Source organism: Phycodurus eques, chromosome 1 (assembly GCF_024500275.1).
Source record: "Phycodurus eques isolate BA_2022a chromosome 1, UOR_Pequ_1.1, whole genome shotgun sequence".
NCBI lineage: Eukaryota > Metazoa > Chordata > Actinopteri > Syngnathiformes > Syngnathidae > Phycodurus > Phycodurus eques.
Genome location: NC_084525.1, coordinates 21,580,186 through 21,601,490, shown reverse-complemented (window position 1 = coordinate 21,601,490; position 21,305 = coordinate 21,580,186). Strand labels below are relative to the sequence as shown.

The following is a 21,305-nucleotide window of genomic DNA, read 5'->3' as shown; positions in this document are numbered from 1 at the left end:
GGGAAATCCCGGGAGTGAGGGCGTTATTTTTATATTCAAGTTCATGCGAACCTTTAATTATGTGTCCGTTGTGGTAAGGTACGAGAATTTTTGGCCGTGTATTAATTTGTTTTTAAATAATAAACAAGTAGTTGCTCATGTTGTCCTGCCTTTACTTCACAGGCATGTTTAACTTAGTAATAACGACAGAATACTGTATTGGAGAGAACGTGAACCTAGCATAGCATAGGATGTCTTCGTCATATGGCGGGCCACTGCTTCCCCTGTGTGATGGAGCTAAGGTAAATCAAATGTCAACTAAATTTGGTGTTTTGTCTGAAAATACTCTCCTGGAATTTTAACCATATGCAGTGACTTGTTGGTTGGTTGGTTTTGTTGGTTTTTGCTGGTGCTTCTGCATTTGATAGGCTATCTTAAATTGTGGACCTGGAAATGGTAACTATGTCATGGATCAGGCCATGTGTGATTGAAGAAGTCAGCATTATTTTATTTATTTTTTATTATTATTATTAAGTGCTGATAAATTCTGTATGCTTGAGCTGGCTGAGGAGAATGTTGGTGGTAATGTACTGTTACCCTGTTTGCCTAGAGCACCGGAACACTTGTAAATTCCCAAGTTTAGTTAAAAAGACTATTATAAGTGTACCAAACGTCTTGTCCAGTGAACGTATTTATGTTTGACAAGTTTTTATGACTTCCCCAATGTCTGTCTATCTTCTAATCAGGATGGTTTTGTTCGAGTGAGGAAATCAGACCTGGAAAGGTTGACCACAGAGGTCATGCAGTTAAGGGAGTTCCTGCCCAGAGTTGTGAACAGTGATTTGATTGACATGCTACATAAAACTAGAGTAACGCAAACAGGTAAGCTGTAATCCACCTAGACTGCATACTTTTTCAATTATGCATCCATTTTCTGTACCGCTTATCCTCGCAAGGACGAAACAACAGATTACTGAAAAGAGATGAGCCTTGTGATTGTCAGGTTTTACCTTAAATCACAGGTGTCAAACTGGTGGCCCGGGGGCCAGATCTGGCCCACCACGTCATTTTATGTGGCGCAATGGGGTGTGCATCGACTTTGTGTTTCTTGCTAAAATAGCAAAATTGCAAATTGGCTTCACTTTTACAACTATTGAGATATTGCAAGCATTTTTTGTTACCAACCCCCCCTTCTGAAATAAAACTGATTCATACTGTAGTTGAACAAACAGTTTTTACTGGCTTCTGATTTCAAAAGTAATTACCCATGAATTTGTCTATGTAATAATATAAGGCAATCATATGGATTTGCAGTCATAACAGCCCTCCAACTGGAACCGTAACTGCAATGTGGCCCGCGACAAAAAATGAGTTTGACACCCCTGCCCTAAGTCAATTCAGTTACGCTCCATTCATCCATGTGTCCCTGAAGTCGAGAGGTGGTGTAGAACAATTATTCCCAACCAAGGTGCTATGGCACTTTATATCCAATTTCACTTAATTTGTCCATCCGTCCATCCATTTTCTTACACTTATCCAAGGTCGGGTCGCGGGGACAATAGCTTTAGCAGGGAGGCCTTGACTTCCCTCTCCCCAGCCACTTCCTCGAGGTCTTCCGGGAGGGGGGGATCCCGAGGCGTTCCCAGGCCAGTCGAGAGACGTAGTCTCTCCAGCGTGTCCTGGGACGTCCCCGGAATACTTCACCAGGAAGGCGTCCAGGATGCATCCTAATCAGATGCCCAAGCCACCTCATCTGGCTCCTTTCAATGTAGAGCAGCAGCGGCTCTACTCTGAGCCCCTCCCGGATGACCGAGCTTCTCACCCTATCTCTAAGGGAGAGCCCGGACACCCTGCGGAGGAAATTCATTTCGCCCGCTTGAAACCGTGATCTTGTTCTTTCGGTCACGACCCACAGCTCGTGACCATAGGTGTGTGTAGGAACGTATATCTACCAGTAAATTGAGAGCTTTGCCTTCCGGCTTAGCTCTCTCTCCACCACAGCGGACCGATACAAACACCGCATCACTGCAGAACTTAATTTGTCTGAAAGTAATTTAGTAATTACAAATATATCTTTGTTCATCCATGCCATTGATGTATAGTGACAGACAGAACAATTAAATGCTCTTCCATTTTATGGTAGAAGGTACAACCTGCTGCTGTTCATACAACAGAATAAGTCTTGGCTCCCTGTGAGCATATCAGCTTTATCTTGACTTAATAGACCCAGATGTGACACAGTCACTGATGGTGTAGTGGTACACTCGCCTGACTTTGGTGCAGGCAGCGTGGGTTCAGTTCCCACTCAGTGACTGTGTGAATGTGAGTGCGAATAGTTGTCCGTGTCTATATGTGCCCTGCGACTGACTGGCGACCAGTTCAGGGTGTAGTCCGCCTTTCGCCCGGAGTCAGCTAGGATAGGCTCCAGTATCCCGCGACCCTAACCAACGAGGTTAAATGCAAGGGGTAATTAGGGTGAACGAGGCACAGGTGGTGAAGATGCTCTCAGGAGCAGGTGTGTACGAGACCGGGAGAAGACAACAACCGGAACACACACCCGTGACAGGTTGATAAACTGATGAGAACAGATGTTTGTACTTTTATACACCGTATGACAAAGAGCTTTTTATCTCCAAAACCCACATAAAACAGTTTCCTTGATCTTAATGTGTTGTGTGAATGCGGAAAGACTGATTTATAAATCAATGTTGATGTGAATTAAAATTACTATTAACATTCTTCCATGTGTATGTGTGTGTGTGAATAGTGAAAGAGCACCTTACACAGGAACAGGAGCATTTGCAGCAGGAGTGTCTTCATCTTCAGTCCAGACTGAATGTGTTACAAATTGAATGTCAAAGGGAGCGAGAGGTGAGACCTAGAGGACTGGATCTGGACTAATAATTTGTTACAGTTTTAACAGCAATAACATGTTCAGCTTAATGAGATCCAAAATGGGGACAACTAGTCTGCCTTTCCAAAGATGACAATGCTCGATTTTGTTCAATATTTTTAGGAAAGTGTTAATTTAATAATATATTTATAGTGGTTTTAATGTACAGTGGTATAATTGTATCATAGATGGTTTGTTTTTACAAGCTCTCTGCATGCCGTGCAGTTCTATATACTGCAAAATGTAGCTCACTAAATTGTATGACTTGCACGCATAAAAGACAATCTATTTCATTATTATTGTTATCAATACAGTAAATATAATTGACTTTATTTGATCTATTTATATCATACGACACCAGAGTTTTCTGTGAAGTGAACACACATGCATGAAACTGAGTTGCGTGATCCCTTGTTATTTATGTGAGTGACGTGACTTGATTTGTGTGTAATCAGACTGATAGAGCCTAATTTAAATATTAATCACCATGAACCTAATTACATACATTTTTATGATGTTTGTTCTAATGATTTCAGTACACCCAATTGAAACACCACTGTTGGCTTTTTGAAGTAAATTATTTGAATCATGTCATTTATTTAAATCCTGGAAGTACAATATGCGTTTTTACAAATACTACTCCAAAGTATAGGGAAAATATATATATATTTTTAATCGTGTCATTTATCTGTGCTGTTATTCATTGTAATCATGAAATTACACTATGGGCCATTGCAAATACTATTTTAATGTAGTTAGTAAGGAAAAATTAAGCATGGGGAAAAAGAAGCATCAGTTAAAGATGTATCAATAATCAGTCTAATCAAATCTAGTCCTCGTAATTATAATTGAGTCATCAGTCGGTGAGCGGTTTCCCACCCCTGCCTTCTTTATACTTTACATGCCAACATTGTGTTCTTACATGGCCTATGCCCCCTCCACAAATGTTCATGGAAATTGAGTAGGTTTTTTTTTTTGGCGTAACCGTAGTCCCACATGCAAGGCTTGACATGAAATTTTTGTTGTGGCTACTGGTTTCCAGGAGTTACTAGCCACTTAACATTATTTACTCGCCTAATTTTACTAGGGGTGGCTGGGTGGATTAAACTTTTTCCCGATCGAAAAAAATTCATCAACAGGGTGTGTGGACCTCTACTTACTGTATACAGTATGTTATCAAATCAGTTAATGTGAGAAATGTGTGATTTGGTCAGAGTGTGTTTTGTGTCTATTTTATGTGTGTAGGAGAAATTGCTGTTGCGTGAGCAGCTCTGGCAGAGTGGAGCTGAGTTGCAACAACAGGCTGACTTCTGCTTCAGTCTTGGTTCTGCAGTCTGCAGCCTTCTGTGGAACTGTTCTACAAGGGAGGACATGGTTAAACAATGGCTGGCTGATGTGAGACTTCTATTTGTATATTACTGTGATGTAGTACAGTGAACCCCTGCTATTCGCAGGGAATAGGGACAAAACCCTGCCGCAAATAGCAAAAATCCAAAAGTAACTGACGTCCACTAAAATACGTTTGTAAATCCCTATAGATGCCATGCGTCAAAGCGCTGGTATTCTGTTTGGACTGATTTATTTACTGTGGTCTTTAACAACAGTCAAAAAATAATCAGCAAAGCATCAACACCATACATCTGGTATATACACCATTAGGAACTCATGGTACATAAAAGACTGTATTCAGTAAGTTCAATTATTTAACACAAACAAACCAGTTTTACCAATAGTATTAGCTAGCAAAAGTCAGAAAATTCCAAGGCACTCCATTTAGAAAACTTAAGCTTTTTTGGTAATGGCTTGGTCATCTTGGAAAATTCAGACACGTTTTGGCAGGCAAGCCTTCGTCAGGGAGTCAACAGTTTGAAATGGGAAAATAATTAATTAAAAGCTTTCACACAATCAATCAGAAGCCTTCACTTGGCAAAACCAGGTTGTGAGTTGTAGTACTATACAATGACCACGAGATATGCCATGCGGCCCCTCTGCGTAGCTTGATGCGCACACGGCAAAAATTGTTGCTGCGCGTAGAATACCGTGGACATCATCTATCGTGATTGGTCCGTTTGGTCACATGCTGTGATGATGTAATCAGCGTTCCTCCCGGTTACCTACGCCGCCGCCTTCTCGATCGATTTTGCAGCATAATTAAACATATCATCTGGAAATCTAGGTCCATTTGTTCTAGCAGACTCTGTTCCACAGTCGCCATTGTTGTTGCTTTGTTCCTTGTTACGGAAAGGAAAGTCAAAAAACGGCCACCGGAAATGGCCACAAAATGCAGAGGAAACCTCACCCTGTGGCGTCCTAGCCGTAGGGACACCGCCGACTTCGGGGAGAACTGCAGCACACTTTCAAAACAGCGCACGTGGGTTGCGTTCGAGTATAAAGGCAAACTTTGTGCGGGATAGCCGCAGTGACGTCAGCGCGGTTGCCGTCCGCTCGAGTATAAAGAAGCCTTAAGTCTCCCTGACAAACCAAACAAATATGTACATCATGCAAGCAATAACAGATAAAAATAAAAGTAGAGAGCGGAATGTAGCTCAATGTAATTGAATAAAAGTACAATTTCTTCTTAACAGAAATGCTCAAGTAAAAAGTATGTTGCATTAAAACTTGTCTGAAAAGTAAAATTTATTTCAAAAATTAAACGTAGTGGAGTAAATTCAGTGCTTCAAGCTTTTAGTAGTTGCATCAGGTGAGCAGCAAGTACCAACTATCGGGTTAACTTTGACTGTTATCTCAAACGCAGATGAAAACACACCATCAATGAATTAAACCGAATAACTAAAACACCAAGATTCCACAAGATGGCGCCACAGAAATACATTTATTGATATAGCGTCAGCATAAAAACGGCATACAAGTGAATTTTTAGTGAGCAATAGAGGATAGGCTCCCTACAAAAAAAAAATTGAATGGGCGAATTTGCTAATACAGCTGCAAATGTGCAAGGGTTCATTGCACTGAATAAAGTACCTGCCATATATTATTTCCACTGTGTGTTCAATACTTTTGGAGTAGGGAACCCTGCCGGCCTTTCTAGCGGTGGCCACGCAGACTCTGAGGAGCTTTGTAAGTACTCTGGACGAAGATGTGAAGAGTCGATATGAGGACTACAACACCCAAGAGTACCAATTTGTTTTGGCACTAACTGGAACCATTACTAGTAAGAAGCAGTAATATACAAGTTGTTGTTCTTTTAAAAGCTCAATTCATGGAACTAAACGTACTGTAGCTGCTCTTTGCTTCCTGTCAATCAGACATAGCGGCTGTAACCTGTGGGCGGGACTTCCTCTCTAGCTCAGCACACGGTCTGTTGGACACGCTGATAAAGTTGTTGGAACTGATGAAGCCTGGTGTATTCCCAAAACTGAAAGTGTACGTATGAAGCTGCCACAGTGTAATGTAATAAAACAGATAGAAATGATCCAGATCGAATGCCAGCTGATTTCTATTCAGCATCAAAAATTGCTATAAGTTAGTGCTGGGCATTTTATCGATTTAATTCAGAGTATATTGCTTAGGACGATTGGTGGGGGGAGGGGTATTTTGTGACCCCCCCCTCGCTGACATGCACTACTTGCTCTAACAAAATGGCTGCAAAAAAGGAGGAGCTAGTTGTTTACAAAAACAGTCAGTTTGCCAACTTAGCAACCTTTCCGACTTCTCTCGTGACAAAAAAGGAGCAGGCAACTTTAATTCCTGCTAAGAAACAGACAAGATGAGTGCAATTATGTTCACGTTGTGTATATGAATCTGTGACTTGCCATCAGAGTTCATGACAATTACATAAGTTAGCTAACAAAATGGCTGCAAAAAAGGAGGAGCTAGTTGTTTACAAAAGCAGTCAGTTTGCCAACTTAGCAACCTTTCTGACGTCTCTCGTGACAAAAAAAGGAGCACGCAACTTTAATTCCTGCTAAGAAACAGACAACACTCATGTTGCAATTATTTTCACATTGTGTATATGAATCTGTGACCTGCCATCAGAGTTCATGACAATTGCATAACGTAATGTACATATACTGTATAGTTTATTGATGAGTTAATGTACATAAATACAAATCTGAAGAAATGTTTTAACAAGTTGAATGCTTGATTCAGCATTTAAGAAGGTGTGTTGTGTTTTTGCTTATTGCTGGTGTTTTGTCACAGATTGATGCTAATGGGTCTTTACAATGCCAGTATCAGTGTGAAGGGTCTGAAGTACATGATTGAGAACCCAGCACTGCTGCCTCTTATTCGGACTCTGCTTGAAGGTAAAATAGTCACAGGAAAGAAAATCTATGCATGTGCACCAAAGGCACTACACTATAATGTCACATAGGCTGAATAAAATTGTTCAATTTAAGTTTACAACTTACGCAGCTATTATCACGTTCATACTTTTTTGAGACATTTCCTCACTATATATGGTTTTTCATATAATATGTAAAGCCACCAGATGACGCTGTCACCTAAATTTGAACTGAACGAATGGCTCCTTTCCTGTTAACAGTATTGTTCTCCATCCATCCATCCATCCATTTCCTATACTGCTTGTCCTCAACTGGAGTCTATCCCAGCCGACTTTAGCCGAGGAGCACAACACATTTTGGTCTGGTTGTCAGTCAATCGGAAGGCACATATAAGCAAACAACCATTCGTGCAGACACATTCACACATATGGACAATTTCGACTCTCAATTAACCTAACATCCATGTTTTTGGAACCTGAGAGGAAGCTGTACAAAACCCACAAAAGCATGGGGAGAACATACTAATTCTGCGCAGCGACTTTCCGATATAGAGTATTCTCATCTAAATTAAAGGAGTGTTCAACATGTGTATATGGAATATTATCTCCCACACCGCGTTGCTTTTATATTTTTCTATGCAACAGACAGATCCTGGGAAGTGTGCCTCCACTGCTTGCGTCTTCTGCAGTCAATACTGCTGGAAGATGTAGCGCAGCCTAGCCTGGGTGCTGCTCTGCTGGATACGGACCTCCAGGTCCGTATTCGCGGTTTTACTTCGAGTGTTCAGCCCAGCTTGAGACTGTTAGCTCAGCAGACCTTAGCGGACCTCCAGGTGCTCATGCAGGTAACATGTTACAAAAAAGGTGTGATTGGGTGCTATTGCTTGCTGGAAATGAGCTAACTTAATTAACTAATTGTAATGATGATTGGGTACAAAAGCATAATTTCGGCAGTAAAATATTAAAATAGTCAAGTTAGGTAGTCATAGCAAATGGTTGTAACATATGGTTTAAAATGGATTCACATGTTTTACGGTACCATAACAATGTAAGACACTATCAGTAACAGGAGCAGACAATGCAGTAAAAAGTAGCCAGAAATTTTGTAGTCTATAAAGCTGAAAATGATTAATGAGGTTGTCACTGCACATTGCTTGTGAACTAAAATATATTTATGTTTCCAGGTTCAAGGATGCAAACAGTGACATGCCTTTCACTTTTTTTGTTCTGTTTTCCCCTGTTTTGTCCTTGTTTGGGATGAGTCAAGGTACAAAGTATTAAACAGCAGTTAAATGTGTATACTGTATTTGTGAATAAGAAAGAAAGCCTCATCTCTCTGAAGAACTGGAATTGTGACTCATTGTTCATTGTATTGTCATTTTGTAAACATCTGAATATATTAGAGAACTGTGCAAAGAAAATTAAAGAGGAACTTTGCCTACTCTAAACACACATGAACTTTGTTTCATTGAAATGAATTTACGTAAATACTTCAGGGCAATTGATGACACAGGAGTAGCCTTCTGTTGATTTTGCAGCTTTATTATGGTTTTTCTTTAGCATGGACTTCTCAGTGTCGAGGTATCCAGTGAACAAGGCATAGACAAGGATATATTGGAGACATGAGAGTAGAAGGTTCAAAGGGTCTGAGCAAGAATGGAAGCAGCCTGGGCTTTAAGAAGTTTGCAGAAATCTGTGACAAGATGTTTGTGACATTACCTGTCAGCCAAACAATCGTGAGGACCTTAATTTCAGCATCCTCACAGGGACAATTTTGTTAAAACCAGGCTACTTGTGATACTCTAGGAGTATGCTAAAAATCATCTTGAGAGGAAAGAGTGAAGAAAGAAGGACCCATGTGTCCTCTGTAAGGGAAAAGAGAAAAAATGAGTGGAGGATATGAGGCTGCCATCCCATTTGGTTGACGCCCACCACTCAAGCATTTAGGAAGAGGCAGCAGCGTTGGGCTTGTCATCACGGGTGACAGGGATGTTGCGCTCGCTACGGCCGGATTCGTTCCCCCCGCCGACCTTCGGCCCAGTCAGCGTCAACAGGCCGTCAGCAGAGAGGGTGCAGGTGATGGCAGATTGGTCCACACTTGATGGGAGGCGGTAGCGGCGGTGAAACTCACGGGAGATGTAACCATGGTCATCCTGAAAGACAGATGGGTTAAGACCAAGCCAATTTGCATAAACCTGCATAGGAAAATGAGTTATGACTCACCTGTCTTTCTCCATGCTTGCCTTGGATCTCCACGTAGTCGTCGGTAACCTTCACACCCAGCTCATCGGGAGAAAAGTGCTTCACGTCAAGGTAGACCGTGAACTTATCCCTGTCAGACCTTACCTGGGGAATGTAGTAATAGAAACAGAATTAGAAGTGAACCAAGTCTGACAAATATACACTTGCAGCTTGATTGTTACCTCTGACATTCCGGAGTTGGAAGAATCCAAAAAGCTCCGGAACAGTGACTGCCTGTAATAGGGGCTGATAGTGGAGGCAGTGTAGGGGAAGAGGTCGTAATCAAACATGCCCTCGCCAAAGAACTGGTCAAAGAGTCGAGCTGGGTAAATTGAACCCAGGGCGCGTCTGAACCAGGGGTGCTGGATGGCAATATCCATATTGACTGCAGAGAGGTTTTGGTATGGCACAGCTTGGCTTGGCTTGCGTGTTCAAATGTGGCTGCTCAGCTTGGAGTCCAGCAGGTGAAGAGAGCGATGATGAAAACAGCAAGTGGATAAGAGTCACCCGGGTGCTTTCTGCCCAACGACTGCAACCTCTTTATATACCTAAGAACCAGAAAGAGGGGCTTTAGCCACGATCCCTCTGGAATGGCATTATGTCATGTTGCGTTTCGCACACTCAGCAGAATTTGAGTTGAGGATGGACAGACAGGGGTGGGGATGATGGGTTTTTCGGGTCCAGAGGCTGGCATGACTCAGTACCACCTACACGCCAGACACCCGGGGCTGCCAATACAAACTGTGCCTGATGTGGAAGGCAGGCCCAATACAATAAGGCCAGGAAGCAATGTGCAGTGCTGTATTGTTCCATGTGGGTGCCTGGGCCAAGAGTAGATTTAGAGACATAGTTGGGCAGGGGAGGAAGCGGTTCAGAGAAGATAAACTGAAAAAATAAATGGAAACATTTCATCTACTCGCAAACTACAATTCACGTAATTGAAAATTACTAATATAGATTGAATTGTATGACATTATTGCGTGAGTTGTTATCACCGTTACTTGATTCATTTCTTTTTTTTAGCATTTTTTTTTTTTTTAACCTTCACTTTGGGTCTACACATTATTCCTCGTCCAAAATTTACCATTGTTGTTACAGTACCTTTTCCTGGAAATTCGTTTCGTTTATCTGATTGGCTAAATTGAGCTGTTGCCCTGGCCTGCACTTTTGATGTTTTTTTTCTTCAAAAGCCATTGGTTAGACATATTTTAACCCCTGGTTGAGTGAAATATGTTTCTAAAAATATCTATATACATTTTTACAGTGGTGCCTTGATATATGAGTGATCTATTTTATGAGCATTTTGAGATAGCTATTAGTGGGATTATTTTTTGTTTTGAATTGTGTGCAAAACATTTTTTGATTGTGGTGCTGTATGGCGCCTGTGAGCTCAACTCACTACAACAAATTGCAGTTTAGCAGAACAATTCTTCAAAAAAGAGGCTTCAAGCTGTTTAACGCCACTCCCAATTTAAGTTTACTGTCAAACCAAACATACAACAAAGACAATTACACAATGTATATTTAAAACAACATCAGAGCTTTTCCCAAAATGTCTGTTTGACTTAATGTTAACAAACAATGCAAAGTACTAATGAGTGGCATCAATGTCATGGTGTTAAAACTCTTTAAGCAACAGATATTTGAATACAAAGGGTGCAGCATAACATATAGACAGAAAATAACAGTACTCATAGGTATGTATTTAACCTATCCGAAAAACAACGAATATTACTGCAGCTTACTGAGGGTCGTCTACATACGTCCATGTCTGCCCTATACTGCCCCCAGGTGGCCAAGTCATGGACACTAGAAGGATCAGCACAATTAATTAATCATGATGTACAACCTAATTAATTCTTTACATTCTATTATATTACTATATGTTTTGATAAAGTACAATATTCTTGACTGCTATTTTTTCTTATTAAAAGCAAATTTTTTGGGGGGTGGTGCTGGAATGGATAAATTGCATTTCCATTCATTTCATTGGGGAAATGCAATTTGAGAGACGAGCATTTTGAGTCACAAGTGTTGTCACAGAACAAATGAAACTCATTTCTCAAGGAATCTAAATAAATTAGGATATGGTAGAAAACCTAATTGTCAGTAATACAATTTAAAAAGGGAAACATATACAGTCCCTGCGATTAGCTGGCGACCAATTAAGGGTGTAGCACCCCTCTCAAACCAGAGTCAGCTGGGATAGGCTCCAGCATGCCCGCGACCCTAGTGAGGATAAGCGGAACGGAAAATGAATGAATGAAAAAATATACAGTGCCGTGAAAAAGGTATTGCCCCCTTCTCAAATTTGTATATTTTTGCATAGTTTCCCCACTTTAATGTTTAAGATCATCAAAGATAACCCAAGTAAAATTAAAATGCTGTTTTTAAATGGTGATTTCATTCATTAAGGAAAGAAAATCAGTTACCTGGCCTTGTGTGAAAAAGTAATTACCCTCCTTGTTAAATAATTAATTAATTGTAGCTAATCACAATTTTTGATTGATGTTCACTGATTACACCCAAGTCTGATTACCTCCAGACCTGTTCAATCAAGAAATCCCTTCAACAGAATCTGTCCCGACAAAATCAAGTCGGACAAAAGATCCGAAAAACTGCAACAAAATGATATGATCCGAAGAAATACCAGAACAGTCGAGAAATAAAGTAATTGATCAGCAATCAGTCTGGAAAGAGTTACAAAAGCTGTTTCTAAAGCTTTAGGATTCCAGCGAACCATAAGGAGAGCCATTATCCTCATATGGAGAAAACATGGAACAGTGGTGAACCTTCCCAGGAGTGGCTGGCCTGTAAAGATTACCCCTAGAGAACAGCAATGACTCATCCAGGAGGCCACAAAGGAACTCAGGGCAAATTCTAAAGAACTGCATGCCTCCCTTGCCTTGCCTCAGAACTGTGAGGCAGATGCTCTTACCAGTTGTCCACCGTGCCGCCAGTGTGTGTGTGTGTGCGTGCGTGCGTGTGTGTGTGTTTGTGAGATCCATTTTTTATATCAGCTTTCTTCGGGCGAGAGGCGGGGTAGACCCTGAACTGGTCGCCAGCACATAGAAACAAACAACCTATGGGCAATATATATATATATATATATATTTAAACATTTTCAAAAATATTTTGGATGATTATAGAATAAAACATATTGGACAAAAATGATGAGCTTCACCTCCTCCCAAAGACCAGTAAAGACTTTGCATGTTCTGCTACACAGAGATTTGGGCTTGTGAACACATCCCTGACGGCGCCGCCCTGCGGCCCGACTTCCAACTACAACAAGCGGACCCCTCATTATTCTTGGGGACTTGAACAAAGCGGCGGCACGGTGGTCGACTGGTTAGAGCGTCAGCCTCACAGTTCTGAGGACCCGGGTTCAATCCCCGGCCCTGACTGTGTGGAGTTTGCACGTTCTCCCCGTGCCTGCGTGGGTTTTCTCCGGGCACTGCGGTTTGCTCCCACATCCCAAAAACATGCATGAATTGGAGACTCTAAATTGCCCGTAGGCATGACTGTGAGTGTGAATGGTCGTCTGTTTGTATGTGCCCTGCGATTGGCTGGCAACCAGTTCAGGGTGTACCCCGCCTCCTGCCCAATGACAGCTGGGATAGGCTCCAGAATGCCCGCGACCCTAGTGAGGATAAGTGGCTCAGAAAATGGATGGATGGACTTGAACAAAGCAAAACGCAACCACAAACTCCCGAAATACAAGCAGCACAGCGAAAACATCATTCTACACCACTGCTATGCCACGCTAAAGGACTCACTCCGTGCTATTCCTAGTGCAGCTTTGGGCTCGTCTGATCGCCGTTTAATTCACTTAACACCAACATAAAGGCACAAATTTCAATGTGCAAAGCATGTGGTGAAAACAGCAAAGAAGTGGACCAATGAAGCTAAAATGGAACTTCAAGACTGTTTAGACTGCACAGATTGGAGTGTCTTTGAAACTTCAACTTGCAGCTTGAATGAATATACAGAAACTATTACATCCTACATCAGCTTCTGTGAAGACCTGTGTGTACCAACAAAACCATTTCGCACGTTCAATACCAACAAGCCATGGTTTACTGCCAAACGTCCGCAACTTCACCAGGCTAAAGAGGACGCCTATCAGAGTGGGGAGAGAGCTCTGTAGAATCAGGCCAGAAACCAGCTGACAACAGAAATCAACACCGCAAAGAGAAAGAATGCAGAATAGCTGGAAAACCAGTTTGCTGCTAACGACTCTGCATCAGTTTGGCGAGGGTTACAATCGCTAACCAAATACAAGCGATTAATCCCCCCAACAATAAAGGACTGGCTGACGACTTGGATACCTTCTACTGGAGCTTTGAAAAGGACACTTTCATACCCCACACCCACCTGGCCGCATCATCGACGACCACCATCACTCCTCTGACTCCCACTTCTGCATTGACCATTCACTAACAGGACGTGAAAAAATGTCTTTAAACAACAAAAGTTCAACAAAGCAGCAGGCCTGGACACTTTAAATTGCTCTAAATTGCTTGAGGAGTCTGCATCATTTGCACAATTGCCATTATATCACCATAGTGGTACACTTGCATTCCTCAATGACTCTCCATACTTGTGTTTTTTTTTTTTTTGTCCTAAATGTATATTTTGTCATAGTGGCTGTTTGTTGTCATACTCGAGTGGCCCCAACTACCGGAGACAAATTACATGTGTGTCTTGTAACAAACTTCATCAATAAAGCTGATTCTGATTCTGAAATGTACTCCCAAAAAAAGGAACTTTACATTAAAACCAATCAAAAGGTTTTTTAATTTAATAATGTTGACCTGACAAATAGGTTGATTCATATGCAGTCAATACTTGGTTGAAGCTCCTTTTGCATGCATTACCACATCAGCCCAGGTTGCTTTGATCGCAGCCTTCAGCTTGTCTGGTGTCTGTCAGCTTTTGGCAATACCTTATAGATTCTTGATGGGGTTCAGGTCTGGTGAGTTTGCTAGCTAATCAAGCACATTTTTTTTTTTTTTTAATATTTAATTTTTCAACTTTTGGTTGTTTTGGCAGTAGCTTCAGGTACCAAGTCTTTCTGGCGTATGAAATCAGAATCTCCATGAAGCTTGTTATCTGAATGAACCATAAAGTCCTCTGTTAAAAATGGTAAAAAGCTGCATTGACTTCGAAATTCAGAAAACAGTGTAACATCTACAGATGATACAGCACCCCAATTATCACAAAATGTGGAACCTTTACACTTGACTTTAAGCAACTTGGTCATTGACTCCCATACGTGATGCAAAAATTACTTTCATCTGAAAACCGGACCGCTGAGCAATAGTCCAGTTATTTTTCTTCTTTGTCCAGGTAAGACGCTGCTGACATTTTCTCTGTTTCTGGAGTGGCTTGACACAAGGATTGTGACACAAATTCCTTCATACATCTACACACAGTGGCTCTTGATGCAATGACTTCAACCTCAGTCCACTCCTTTAGTGCTTGGATACTGAGAAATAAGAGTTTGAAATGTTCCTGGTAAAACTTTACCAGGAAAATATTTGTCTGTTCATCGGTGCCTTCTGTCCTTTTCATTCGTCCCTTGTGTGTCTGAGTACGAAATGCTGTGAACGAATGCACACGGGATGACAATAGATTCCGCAAACTGAGCTCTGCTTTTACATCAAAGTCAGTTTTGCATGCTTACTGACTTCAGGGAAGTACCAATGGACTGTCCTTATTTTGGTCAACTGGCGTTAATTGACAACTTCCCATTTTGTCTCTGAAATCTTTCATGAAAATGTCAAACTACAGATGTAACTGTAAAAAGAACGCTAATAACAAACCTATTTGGCAGCACACTGACTGAGTATATTTAGTAATCCTGTCTCAAAGCAAAAAGGCCTCAGTGTTCGTCTACGTTTACGTGGGCATTTCTGTAGGAAGTTGCCAGGTTATCTCTGTTATTTGGGTTCTGTCAAGATACTCTGGTTATCTAAAAAAAAAAAATTTCAATTTACTGAAGACCAAAAATTGCTGTAAGAATCAATGTGAGTGTGAATGGTTGTCTGTCTGTATAGCTTGGGTCACACTGGCCGAAGACTGCTGACATGAACAGAATAAAAACAAAAAAAATACATCTTAATCTTAAACAGGTTGCCAACTGCCAAAAGACCCCCAAAAAGTTCACTATCTCCTGTGGAACCGGATTTCTCACAAATGTAATTAAACCACAAAAAGGATTTTGGTCTCTTCTGTGACTGTAGTAGGAATCAATAATTTAGTAGCTACTGTATATAGTGCTAGACAACACCACCATGCAGGGTTAATTAATAATTACCTAAATCATAGCATGTTTTTGCAATGGTTAACAAAAAAGTACTATTTACCTGAAATTACATGTTTAATGCTAAAATTCAATAATTGTATCGATGAATTTTCAAATTCACAGAATGTAATATGTTGATATTTGTTTTTTTACTTGCATACCTCCACAGAAAAAGTATTTTTTGTTGAATGTTTCTCAGAGAAACCAAGTGAGCCTGCACAAATTTAGATATGAAAAGAGGAATTCACTTTGAAATTCTTGTTCAAAATGGTTCAATAGCGACTGCTCAGTTATATGGAAAGAGTCCATAATAGAGCACTTCATTGTGCTAATCTGAAGGCGATCTAATTAAATGTGTATTCTTTACTGTATAAGGAATATACAGAATTTTACAATGCATTCTGCATCAAAACTGGTTTTGACGTCATTATTGGAATATGAGTGCTTTTTTCTTACATGGATATTTGGAGGACGTGGGCATTTTGGTTGTTTACAAACGTGAATTCTTGTTTTAACATCAAATTACAGCGTAATCTTGTTTATATTTGTGGTACCAATCCCAACTGCAAAAAAACAAAAACAAAAAAAACACAAATATTAACATTCAATATATGAAATCTAAAAAAAAAAAAAAAAAAGGTGGGGTTATTTCCCATGCCTGCTTCACCACTAGTGGTATTCGGTTAATCCTGTAGGGCTTTGGCCTGCGAACACAGGGGCTTAGTTGCTCCATCTACTCATGGGCCAAGAGCAACTGAGCCGGTCAGCCGCATCTGTTGTAGGGTAGAGCGGTAGAGGTTGTCCGAAGTTCGGGTCGGCTAGCAGCTGCCGACCGGACACAGACGTTGATTTGACTGGCTCCAGATCACCAAAGTCAGCACTCTGGCTTTTTAATCAATGGAACAGACAATGAATGTGTGTTCAAACGAGCTGTATTAGCCCTCAACTTCTCTAGTTCTGGCTGTGTGAACATGCTCTTATTCATTCATTCTGAGTTTAATGTGGAGGCACATGGCACCAAGAAGGATCAGAGAGAACACACTTATGATGATAATAATACATTTTTATTTAAAGGTGCCTTAAGGAGAATGCAAATCACTGTACAGTGAAACCGTAAAAGCGAAGTAAAAATACGTTTTGAAACAAAAAAACAATGTAAAAAGACTAGAGGGAGTATGAACTTATTTGAGTTTGGCTTTGAAGAGGGAAATGGAGTCCGCTGCGCAGGTCAGGTGCTAGTAAGTTCCACGGCACGGGAGCCGAGTGACCGGATTCTCTGCTCCTACAGCAGTGAGGCAGGCAGAGGAGACAGTGAGGTGGAGAAAGGAGGACAATCTAAGGGCAAGAGACAAGATGGCAATAATGGAAATGTATTAAATCTAAAAAAGCAAAGCAAAGGGGAGGGTGAGGTTATGAATGACCTTTAAAGTGAACAGAAACATTTAGAAATGCATTCGGAATTTAACTTGCCAGTAGAGCTATTGCGAAGTATTTCTTTTCTTGTTGACTTGAACAGCTGGATTCTTGACCATTTGTAGTGTAGAGGGATTTGTGAGGGAAAGCACTAATAAATTGAATGGCAATAATAAATCCGGGAGGTGAGGAGGAGTGAGGGAGGACTGAAGATGATTAATATTACGGAAATGAAAGCTTGTGTACCGTGTGATATTATTTTATGTGGCTTTGAAATTTTGTTGAGGTGAATGATTGCCAACCTGAGCAGAGGCAGGATAATGGAGACCTTGTAAACAGCAACAACCAACGTGAATTCTCATGCATACCAGATTTAAGAGACCACAAAATTTAGAACACAATAATCAATGTTTTTAAATTATATTGTGGTACATTCTGTAGTTACAAGCAGGGCTTGACATTAACTTTTTTTCTCACCAACCACTGTGGCTCGTGGCTCCCCAGAGTTACTAGTCACTAATTTTGATCATTATGTTTAGTATGTTTGGAGCTAGATTAAAGAACTGTATTTACAACCTTTTTAAATGTATTTGGCCCATGCACAACAAAAACAAGACTACATAAATGTTTAACACTACAAGAGCCACCATACATATCAGATTTATGAGTGTGAACCACCACAGGACTTCAGTGAGTCTCTTCTAAAATAGAAAATTAAATATGATAGAAAAGGAAATTCATTTTAGCATTACACTTCAGCTGGGTCATGTCTATACCGTCAGTTGATTTGCTTTCGCTATTTTTAATTGCTGAAGTGACAAGCTGCTTAATTTTGTTGTCAACTCATTTAATCAATGACCGCAACCATGCAGTTGTTTACTGTTTTCAACTCGGTTATATGCATATCACCAGGGTACTGGTTTAATGCATGTTGCGTTTGGCAGACAAAATACAAAATATAAATACTTCTCAGCAATTCCATTCTGTCTGGAATTGCTGGATTTCAACATCCACTTAGCGTTTCTTTACAGCTTTAAGAGAGACATTTTGAAACCCGCTTGTTTCTCAAGGTTTGTAGTGAATAGCGAGGTAGTCTCATCTTGTTTGGTGTGTGTGTGTGTGTTTGTTTTTTTAATGTTTGGATTTTGATTTGAGCCAGTAGATCCTTTGTGCACATGTTCGAGCACATGTTAATGATTCCCTAGTAGTAGTAGTACACATTATGTGTGTTCATCCACCCAATAGTATTGTTGTTCACTAACTGTTGGTTTGTGTCTTCGAGCACCGGGAGTTTCGTTTTGGAATTAATGTATGGCCTTTTAGTCGCTCACTTGTGCAGTCATGCGGGTAATGCATGTAATTGCCCTTGGAAGTAAAGAATATCATCATCAAAGCCAGTGTGTCTAGGTTGCCTGCACGACACGTGCTATAGTTTACATAAAACTCAACTTGCCAAAGTGGCTAGTGGGAGAGGCAATGTTACAACAAGCCACTGCTGAAATCCACTGGCATTTGGCTAGTTGGCTGGTGTCAAAGTAAAGCCCTGGTTACAAGATGGCATGTGTCATGAATCCAGCAGTGTTTTTGAGTATACACTTAACGTTTTGCGCAACGAACATTTCGACACATTTATTAGTGAATGAGGTCCAATGTGAGTGGATACCTACATTGGAGAGACTAAGCAGTAGGGATGTAATATTGTCACAACATATAATTCACAATTTTGCGATGTTGCAAAATTAAAAGTGTCTCAATATCGTCATGGTCTTGTCTAAACGCTGGCCAAAGCGCTGGGATGAGCTGCGAGTGGACGCAACCCGGCCGGCGGCGTCCACCACCGGGAAGCCAAATGAGCCGGGCCTTTGCGGGCCGCCGTATGAGCCGCCGAATTAATGAAGCATATGGTAACAGTGGCCCTTTAGTGGTGCTCTAGTGAGTGTTTATCGAAAGCCGTGGGTTAAAGAACATCACACGGAGGGAGAATAATAATTCCGACTTCCCGTTACAACATATCACTCCCCAATACTGTACAGTCCATTAGTCCCAAAATATGAAATAATAAAATAGTTCCACTCCATAGAAATAATGACATCAATGCAAGAATAAATCATCTGTCATACGTCCCTCTCTTCAAATGAAATGCCCAATTTCAAATTAAAACATTACAGATGCTACAGAGAAAAACATATCATCCTACAGTATGAAGGCATGCCTTCAAGTGTTCCTGCCTTTATGACTTGACTTGAATTTTTGGATTCAAGCAAATAAATCACTTTTAGTAGACAGTATCCAATTTCAAATGCTATAAATTTAAAAAAGTGAAACGCTGCAGTACGAAGGAAAACAAACACGAGTACGGTCTACGAGTGTTTCCGTTTCAAACCTGGCTTGTCTTCTCGATCTCGACTACCAAAATGGCGGACAAACAACTACAGATCACGCAGTGGAAAACTATCACTATCAAATGCTGTTAAGGAAAAGCAACATGGACTGAACTCATGCATTCATCAATCCATTTTTCTTACCATCTTATGTTTTTCTAAACCAGGACACTGAATACCTGTCACTGGGCTGATTGAATAACTCATTGAGTCTGGCCCAGCCACAACAAAGGCAGCTGAGTGATCCTCTGCAATAAATAACCCCAAAATATTTTTCTTTTATTTATATAACTTACATTTATGATCTGTTACTTTTATTTTGGCGAAGACATACAAAAACATGAACAGGTGACAAGGCAGTGGTTGGTGTGTCAAGTTGACTGAGCTCTGACGCCCTCTGCTGGATAGAGGTAAAAGAAATGTACAAAAATCAAATTGAAAAAGCATTGCAGGACATGAATACGTCTAAAGTCACCCGAGTGAAGCGCGAGATATTGACTATGGAATTAATATCACTAGTAGCGTGCAGTTTTCAACTAGTGCACAGTTTTGCCTCACTAGTAATATGTAGTTGTCCGACTAGTATGACTAAGTTGTCCTCGTACATGGACCTTAAGCTTACGTATATTCAACAAATGCTCGAATGGCTTTATAGAAAAACGTTTCTGCATTTATTTGATATCCTTGATAAGGAGGCTACAAGTGCGAGACACATGCCTACCATTTGTGTCACCGGTTTTATCAGGGAAACATGGAAGGTGGGGTGAATGCGGAGAGAGACAGGGAGCTTAAGGCATGGATTTACCCCGGCCACAATCTCATCAGAATCATCTTTATTTGCCAAGTATGTCCAAAAAACACACAAGGAATTTGTCTCCGGTAGTTGGAGCCGCTCTAGTACGACACTTTGGAGACAGAAAGACATTGACCAAAAAAAAAACAAAAAACAGTCATTGAGCAGTAAAGGGTTGCTAGTTATCTGGTAATGCCGGTAAATTATTCTTATTATTTTTTTGACAATTGTGCAAAAAGATGCAGAGTCCTCTCGCACTTAGAGCAGTTCGAATGACATATTGCAATAGTCCGGTGCAATGACCATTGTGCAAAGGGCGCTGAGACTTCAAGGAGTGTATGCGGTTTAAAGTGGCGAGTAGTGCGATCATCTGGGACAATGTTGGTTGTGCAAATGTTACAGATACTCCTCAATCAGTGTGCAGATGGAGCAGATGCTACTCTGGCATGAGTGGCCAGTATATGCAAATAGTGCAGCATGGCGAGACAACTACAGTGAGTGCACGACTAGTATATAATTGGCCTGACAGAAATGTGACAATAAACTCAAGACAAAGAAATTGGCAGCATTTTGCAATGGAATTGTAGGTTAGCTGTTTAAGAAGTTGATTGCAAGAGGGAAGAAGCTGTTGGAATGTCTGCTAGTTCTAGTTTGAATTGATCGGTAGCGCCTACCTGAGGGAAGGAGCTGGAAGAGCTGGTGACCGGGATGTGGAGGGTCCGAGAGGATTTTGCACGCTCTTGTCTTACTTCTGGCAGCGTGCAAGTCCTCAATGGTGGGTAGGGGGGTACCGACAATCCTTTCAGCAGTTTTGATTGTCCGTTGCAGTCGGAGTTTGTCCTTTTTTGTAGCAGCACCAAACCAGACTGTGATGGAAGAACACAGGACTGATTCGACGACCGCTGTGGAGAACTGTCTCAGCAGCTCCGGTGGCAGGCCGTGCTTTCTCAGAAGCCGCAGGAAGTACATCCTCTGCTGGGCCTTTTCGAGGACGGAGTTGATGTTGGTCGCCCACTTCAGGTCCTGAGAGATTGTAATTCCCAGGAACTTGA

The 21,305-nt window shown here is 41.0% G+C and overlaps 2 protein-coding genes across 2 annotated transcripts; one reads left to right on the top strand and one right to left on the bottom strand.

The window, feature by feature from the left end:
* Nucleotides 1-8: 8 nt before the first annotated feature.
* hsf2bp (heat shock transcription factor 2 binding protein) lies at nucleotides 9-8,383 on the top strand. The gene is made up of 10 exons (XM_061689752.1): nucleotides 9-78; nucleotides 163-281; nucleotides 726-861; nucleotides 2,747-2,850; nucleotides 4,118-4,267; nucleotides 5,900-6,044; nucleotides 6,139-6,256; nucleotides 7,034-7,137; nucleotides 7,761-7,960; nucleotides 8,300-8,383. The coding sequence occupies exons 2-10, from the start codon at nucleotides 231-233 to the stop codon at nucleotides 8,318-8,320; spliced, it is 1,029 nt and encodes a 342-aa protein (XP_061545736.1). The 5' UTR covers nucleotides 9-78; nucleotides 163-230; the 3' UTR covers nucleotides 8,321-8,383.
* Nucleotides 8,384-8,656: 273 nt separating this feature from the next.
* On the bottom strand, nucleotides 8,657-9,855 carry cryaa (crystallin, alpha A). The gene is made up of 3 exons (XM_061689622.1): nucleotides 9,539-9,855; nucleotides 9,339-9,461; nucleotides 8,657-9,268 (listed from the first exon to the last, which is right to left on the bottom strand). The coding sequence occupies exons 1-3, from the start codon at nucleotides 9,734-9,736 to the stop codon at nucleotides 9,059-9,061; spliced, it is 531 nt and encodes a 176-aa protein (XP_061545606.1). The 5' UTR covers nucleotides 9,737-9,855; the 3' UTR covers nucleotides 8,657-9,058.
* Between the last annotated feature and the right edge of the window lie 11,450 nt (nucleotides 9,856-21,305).

Bases quoted from the DNA above. Each gene is read 5' to 3' on its own strand.
- hsf2bp (XM_061689752.1), top strand. From the start codon at position 231: ATGTCTTCGTCATATGGCGGGCCACTGCTTCCCCTGTGTGATGGAGCT. The intron at 6,045-6,138 runs GTAAGAAGCAGT...CCTGTCAATCAG, and splicing joins ACTAACTGGAACCATTACTA to ACATAGCGGCTGTAACCTGT. The intron at 6,257-7,033 runs GTACGTATGAAG...GTTTTGTCACAG, and splicing joins GTATTCCCAAAACTGAAAGT to ATTGATGCTAATGGGTCTTT.
- cryaa (XM_061689622.1), bottom strand. From the start codon at position 9,736: ATGGATATTGCCATCCAGCACCCCTGGTTCAGACGCGCCCTGGGTTCA. The intron at 9,462-9,538 runs GTAACAATCAAG...TACATTCCCCAG, and splicing joins CCAACTCCGGAATGTCAGAG to GTAAGGTCTGACAGGGATAA. The intron at 9,269-9,338 runs GTGAGTCATAAC...TCTGTCTTTCAG, and splicing joins GCAAGCATGGAGAAAGACAG to GATGACCATGGTTACATCTC.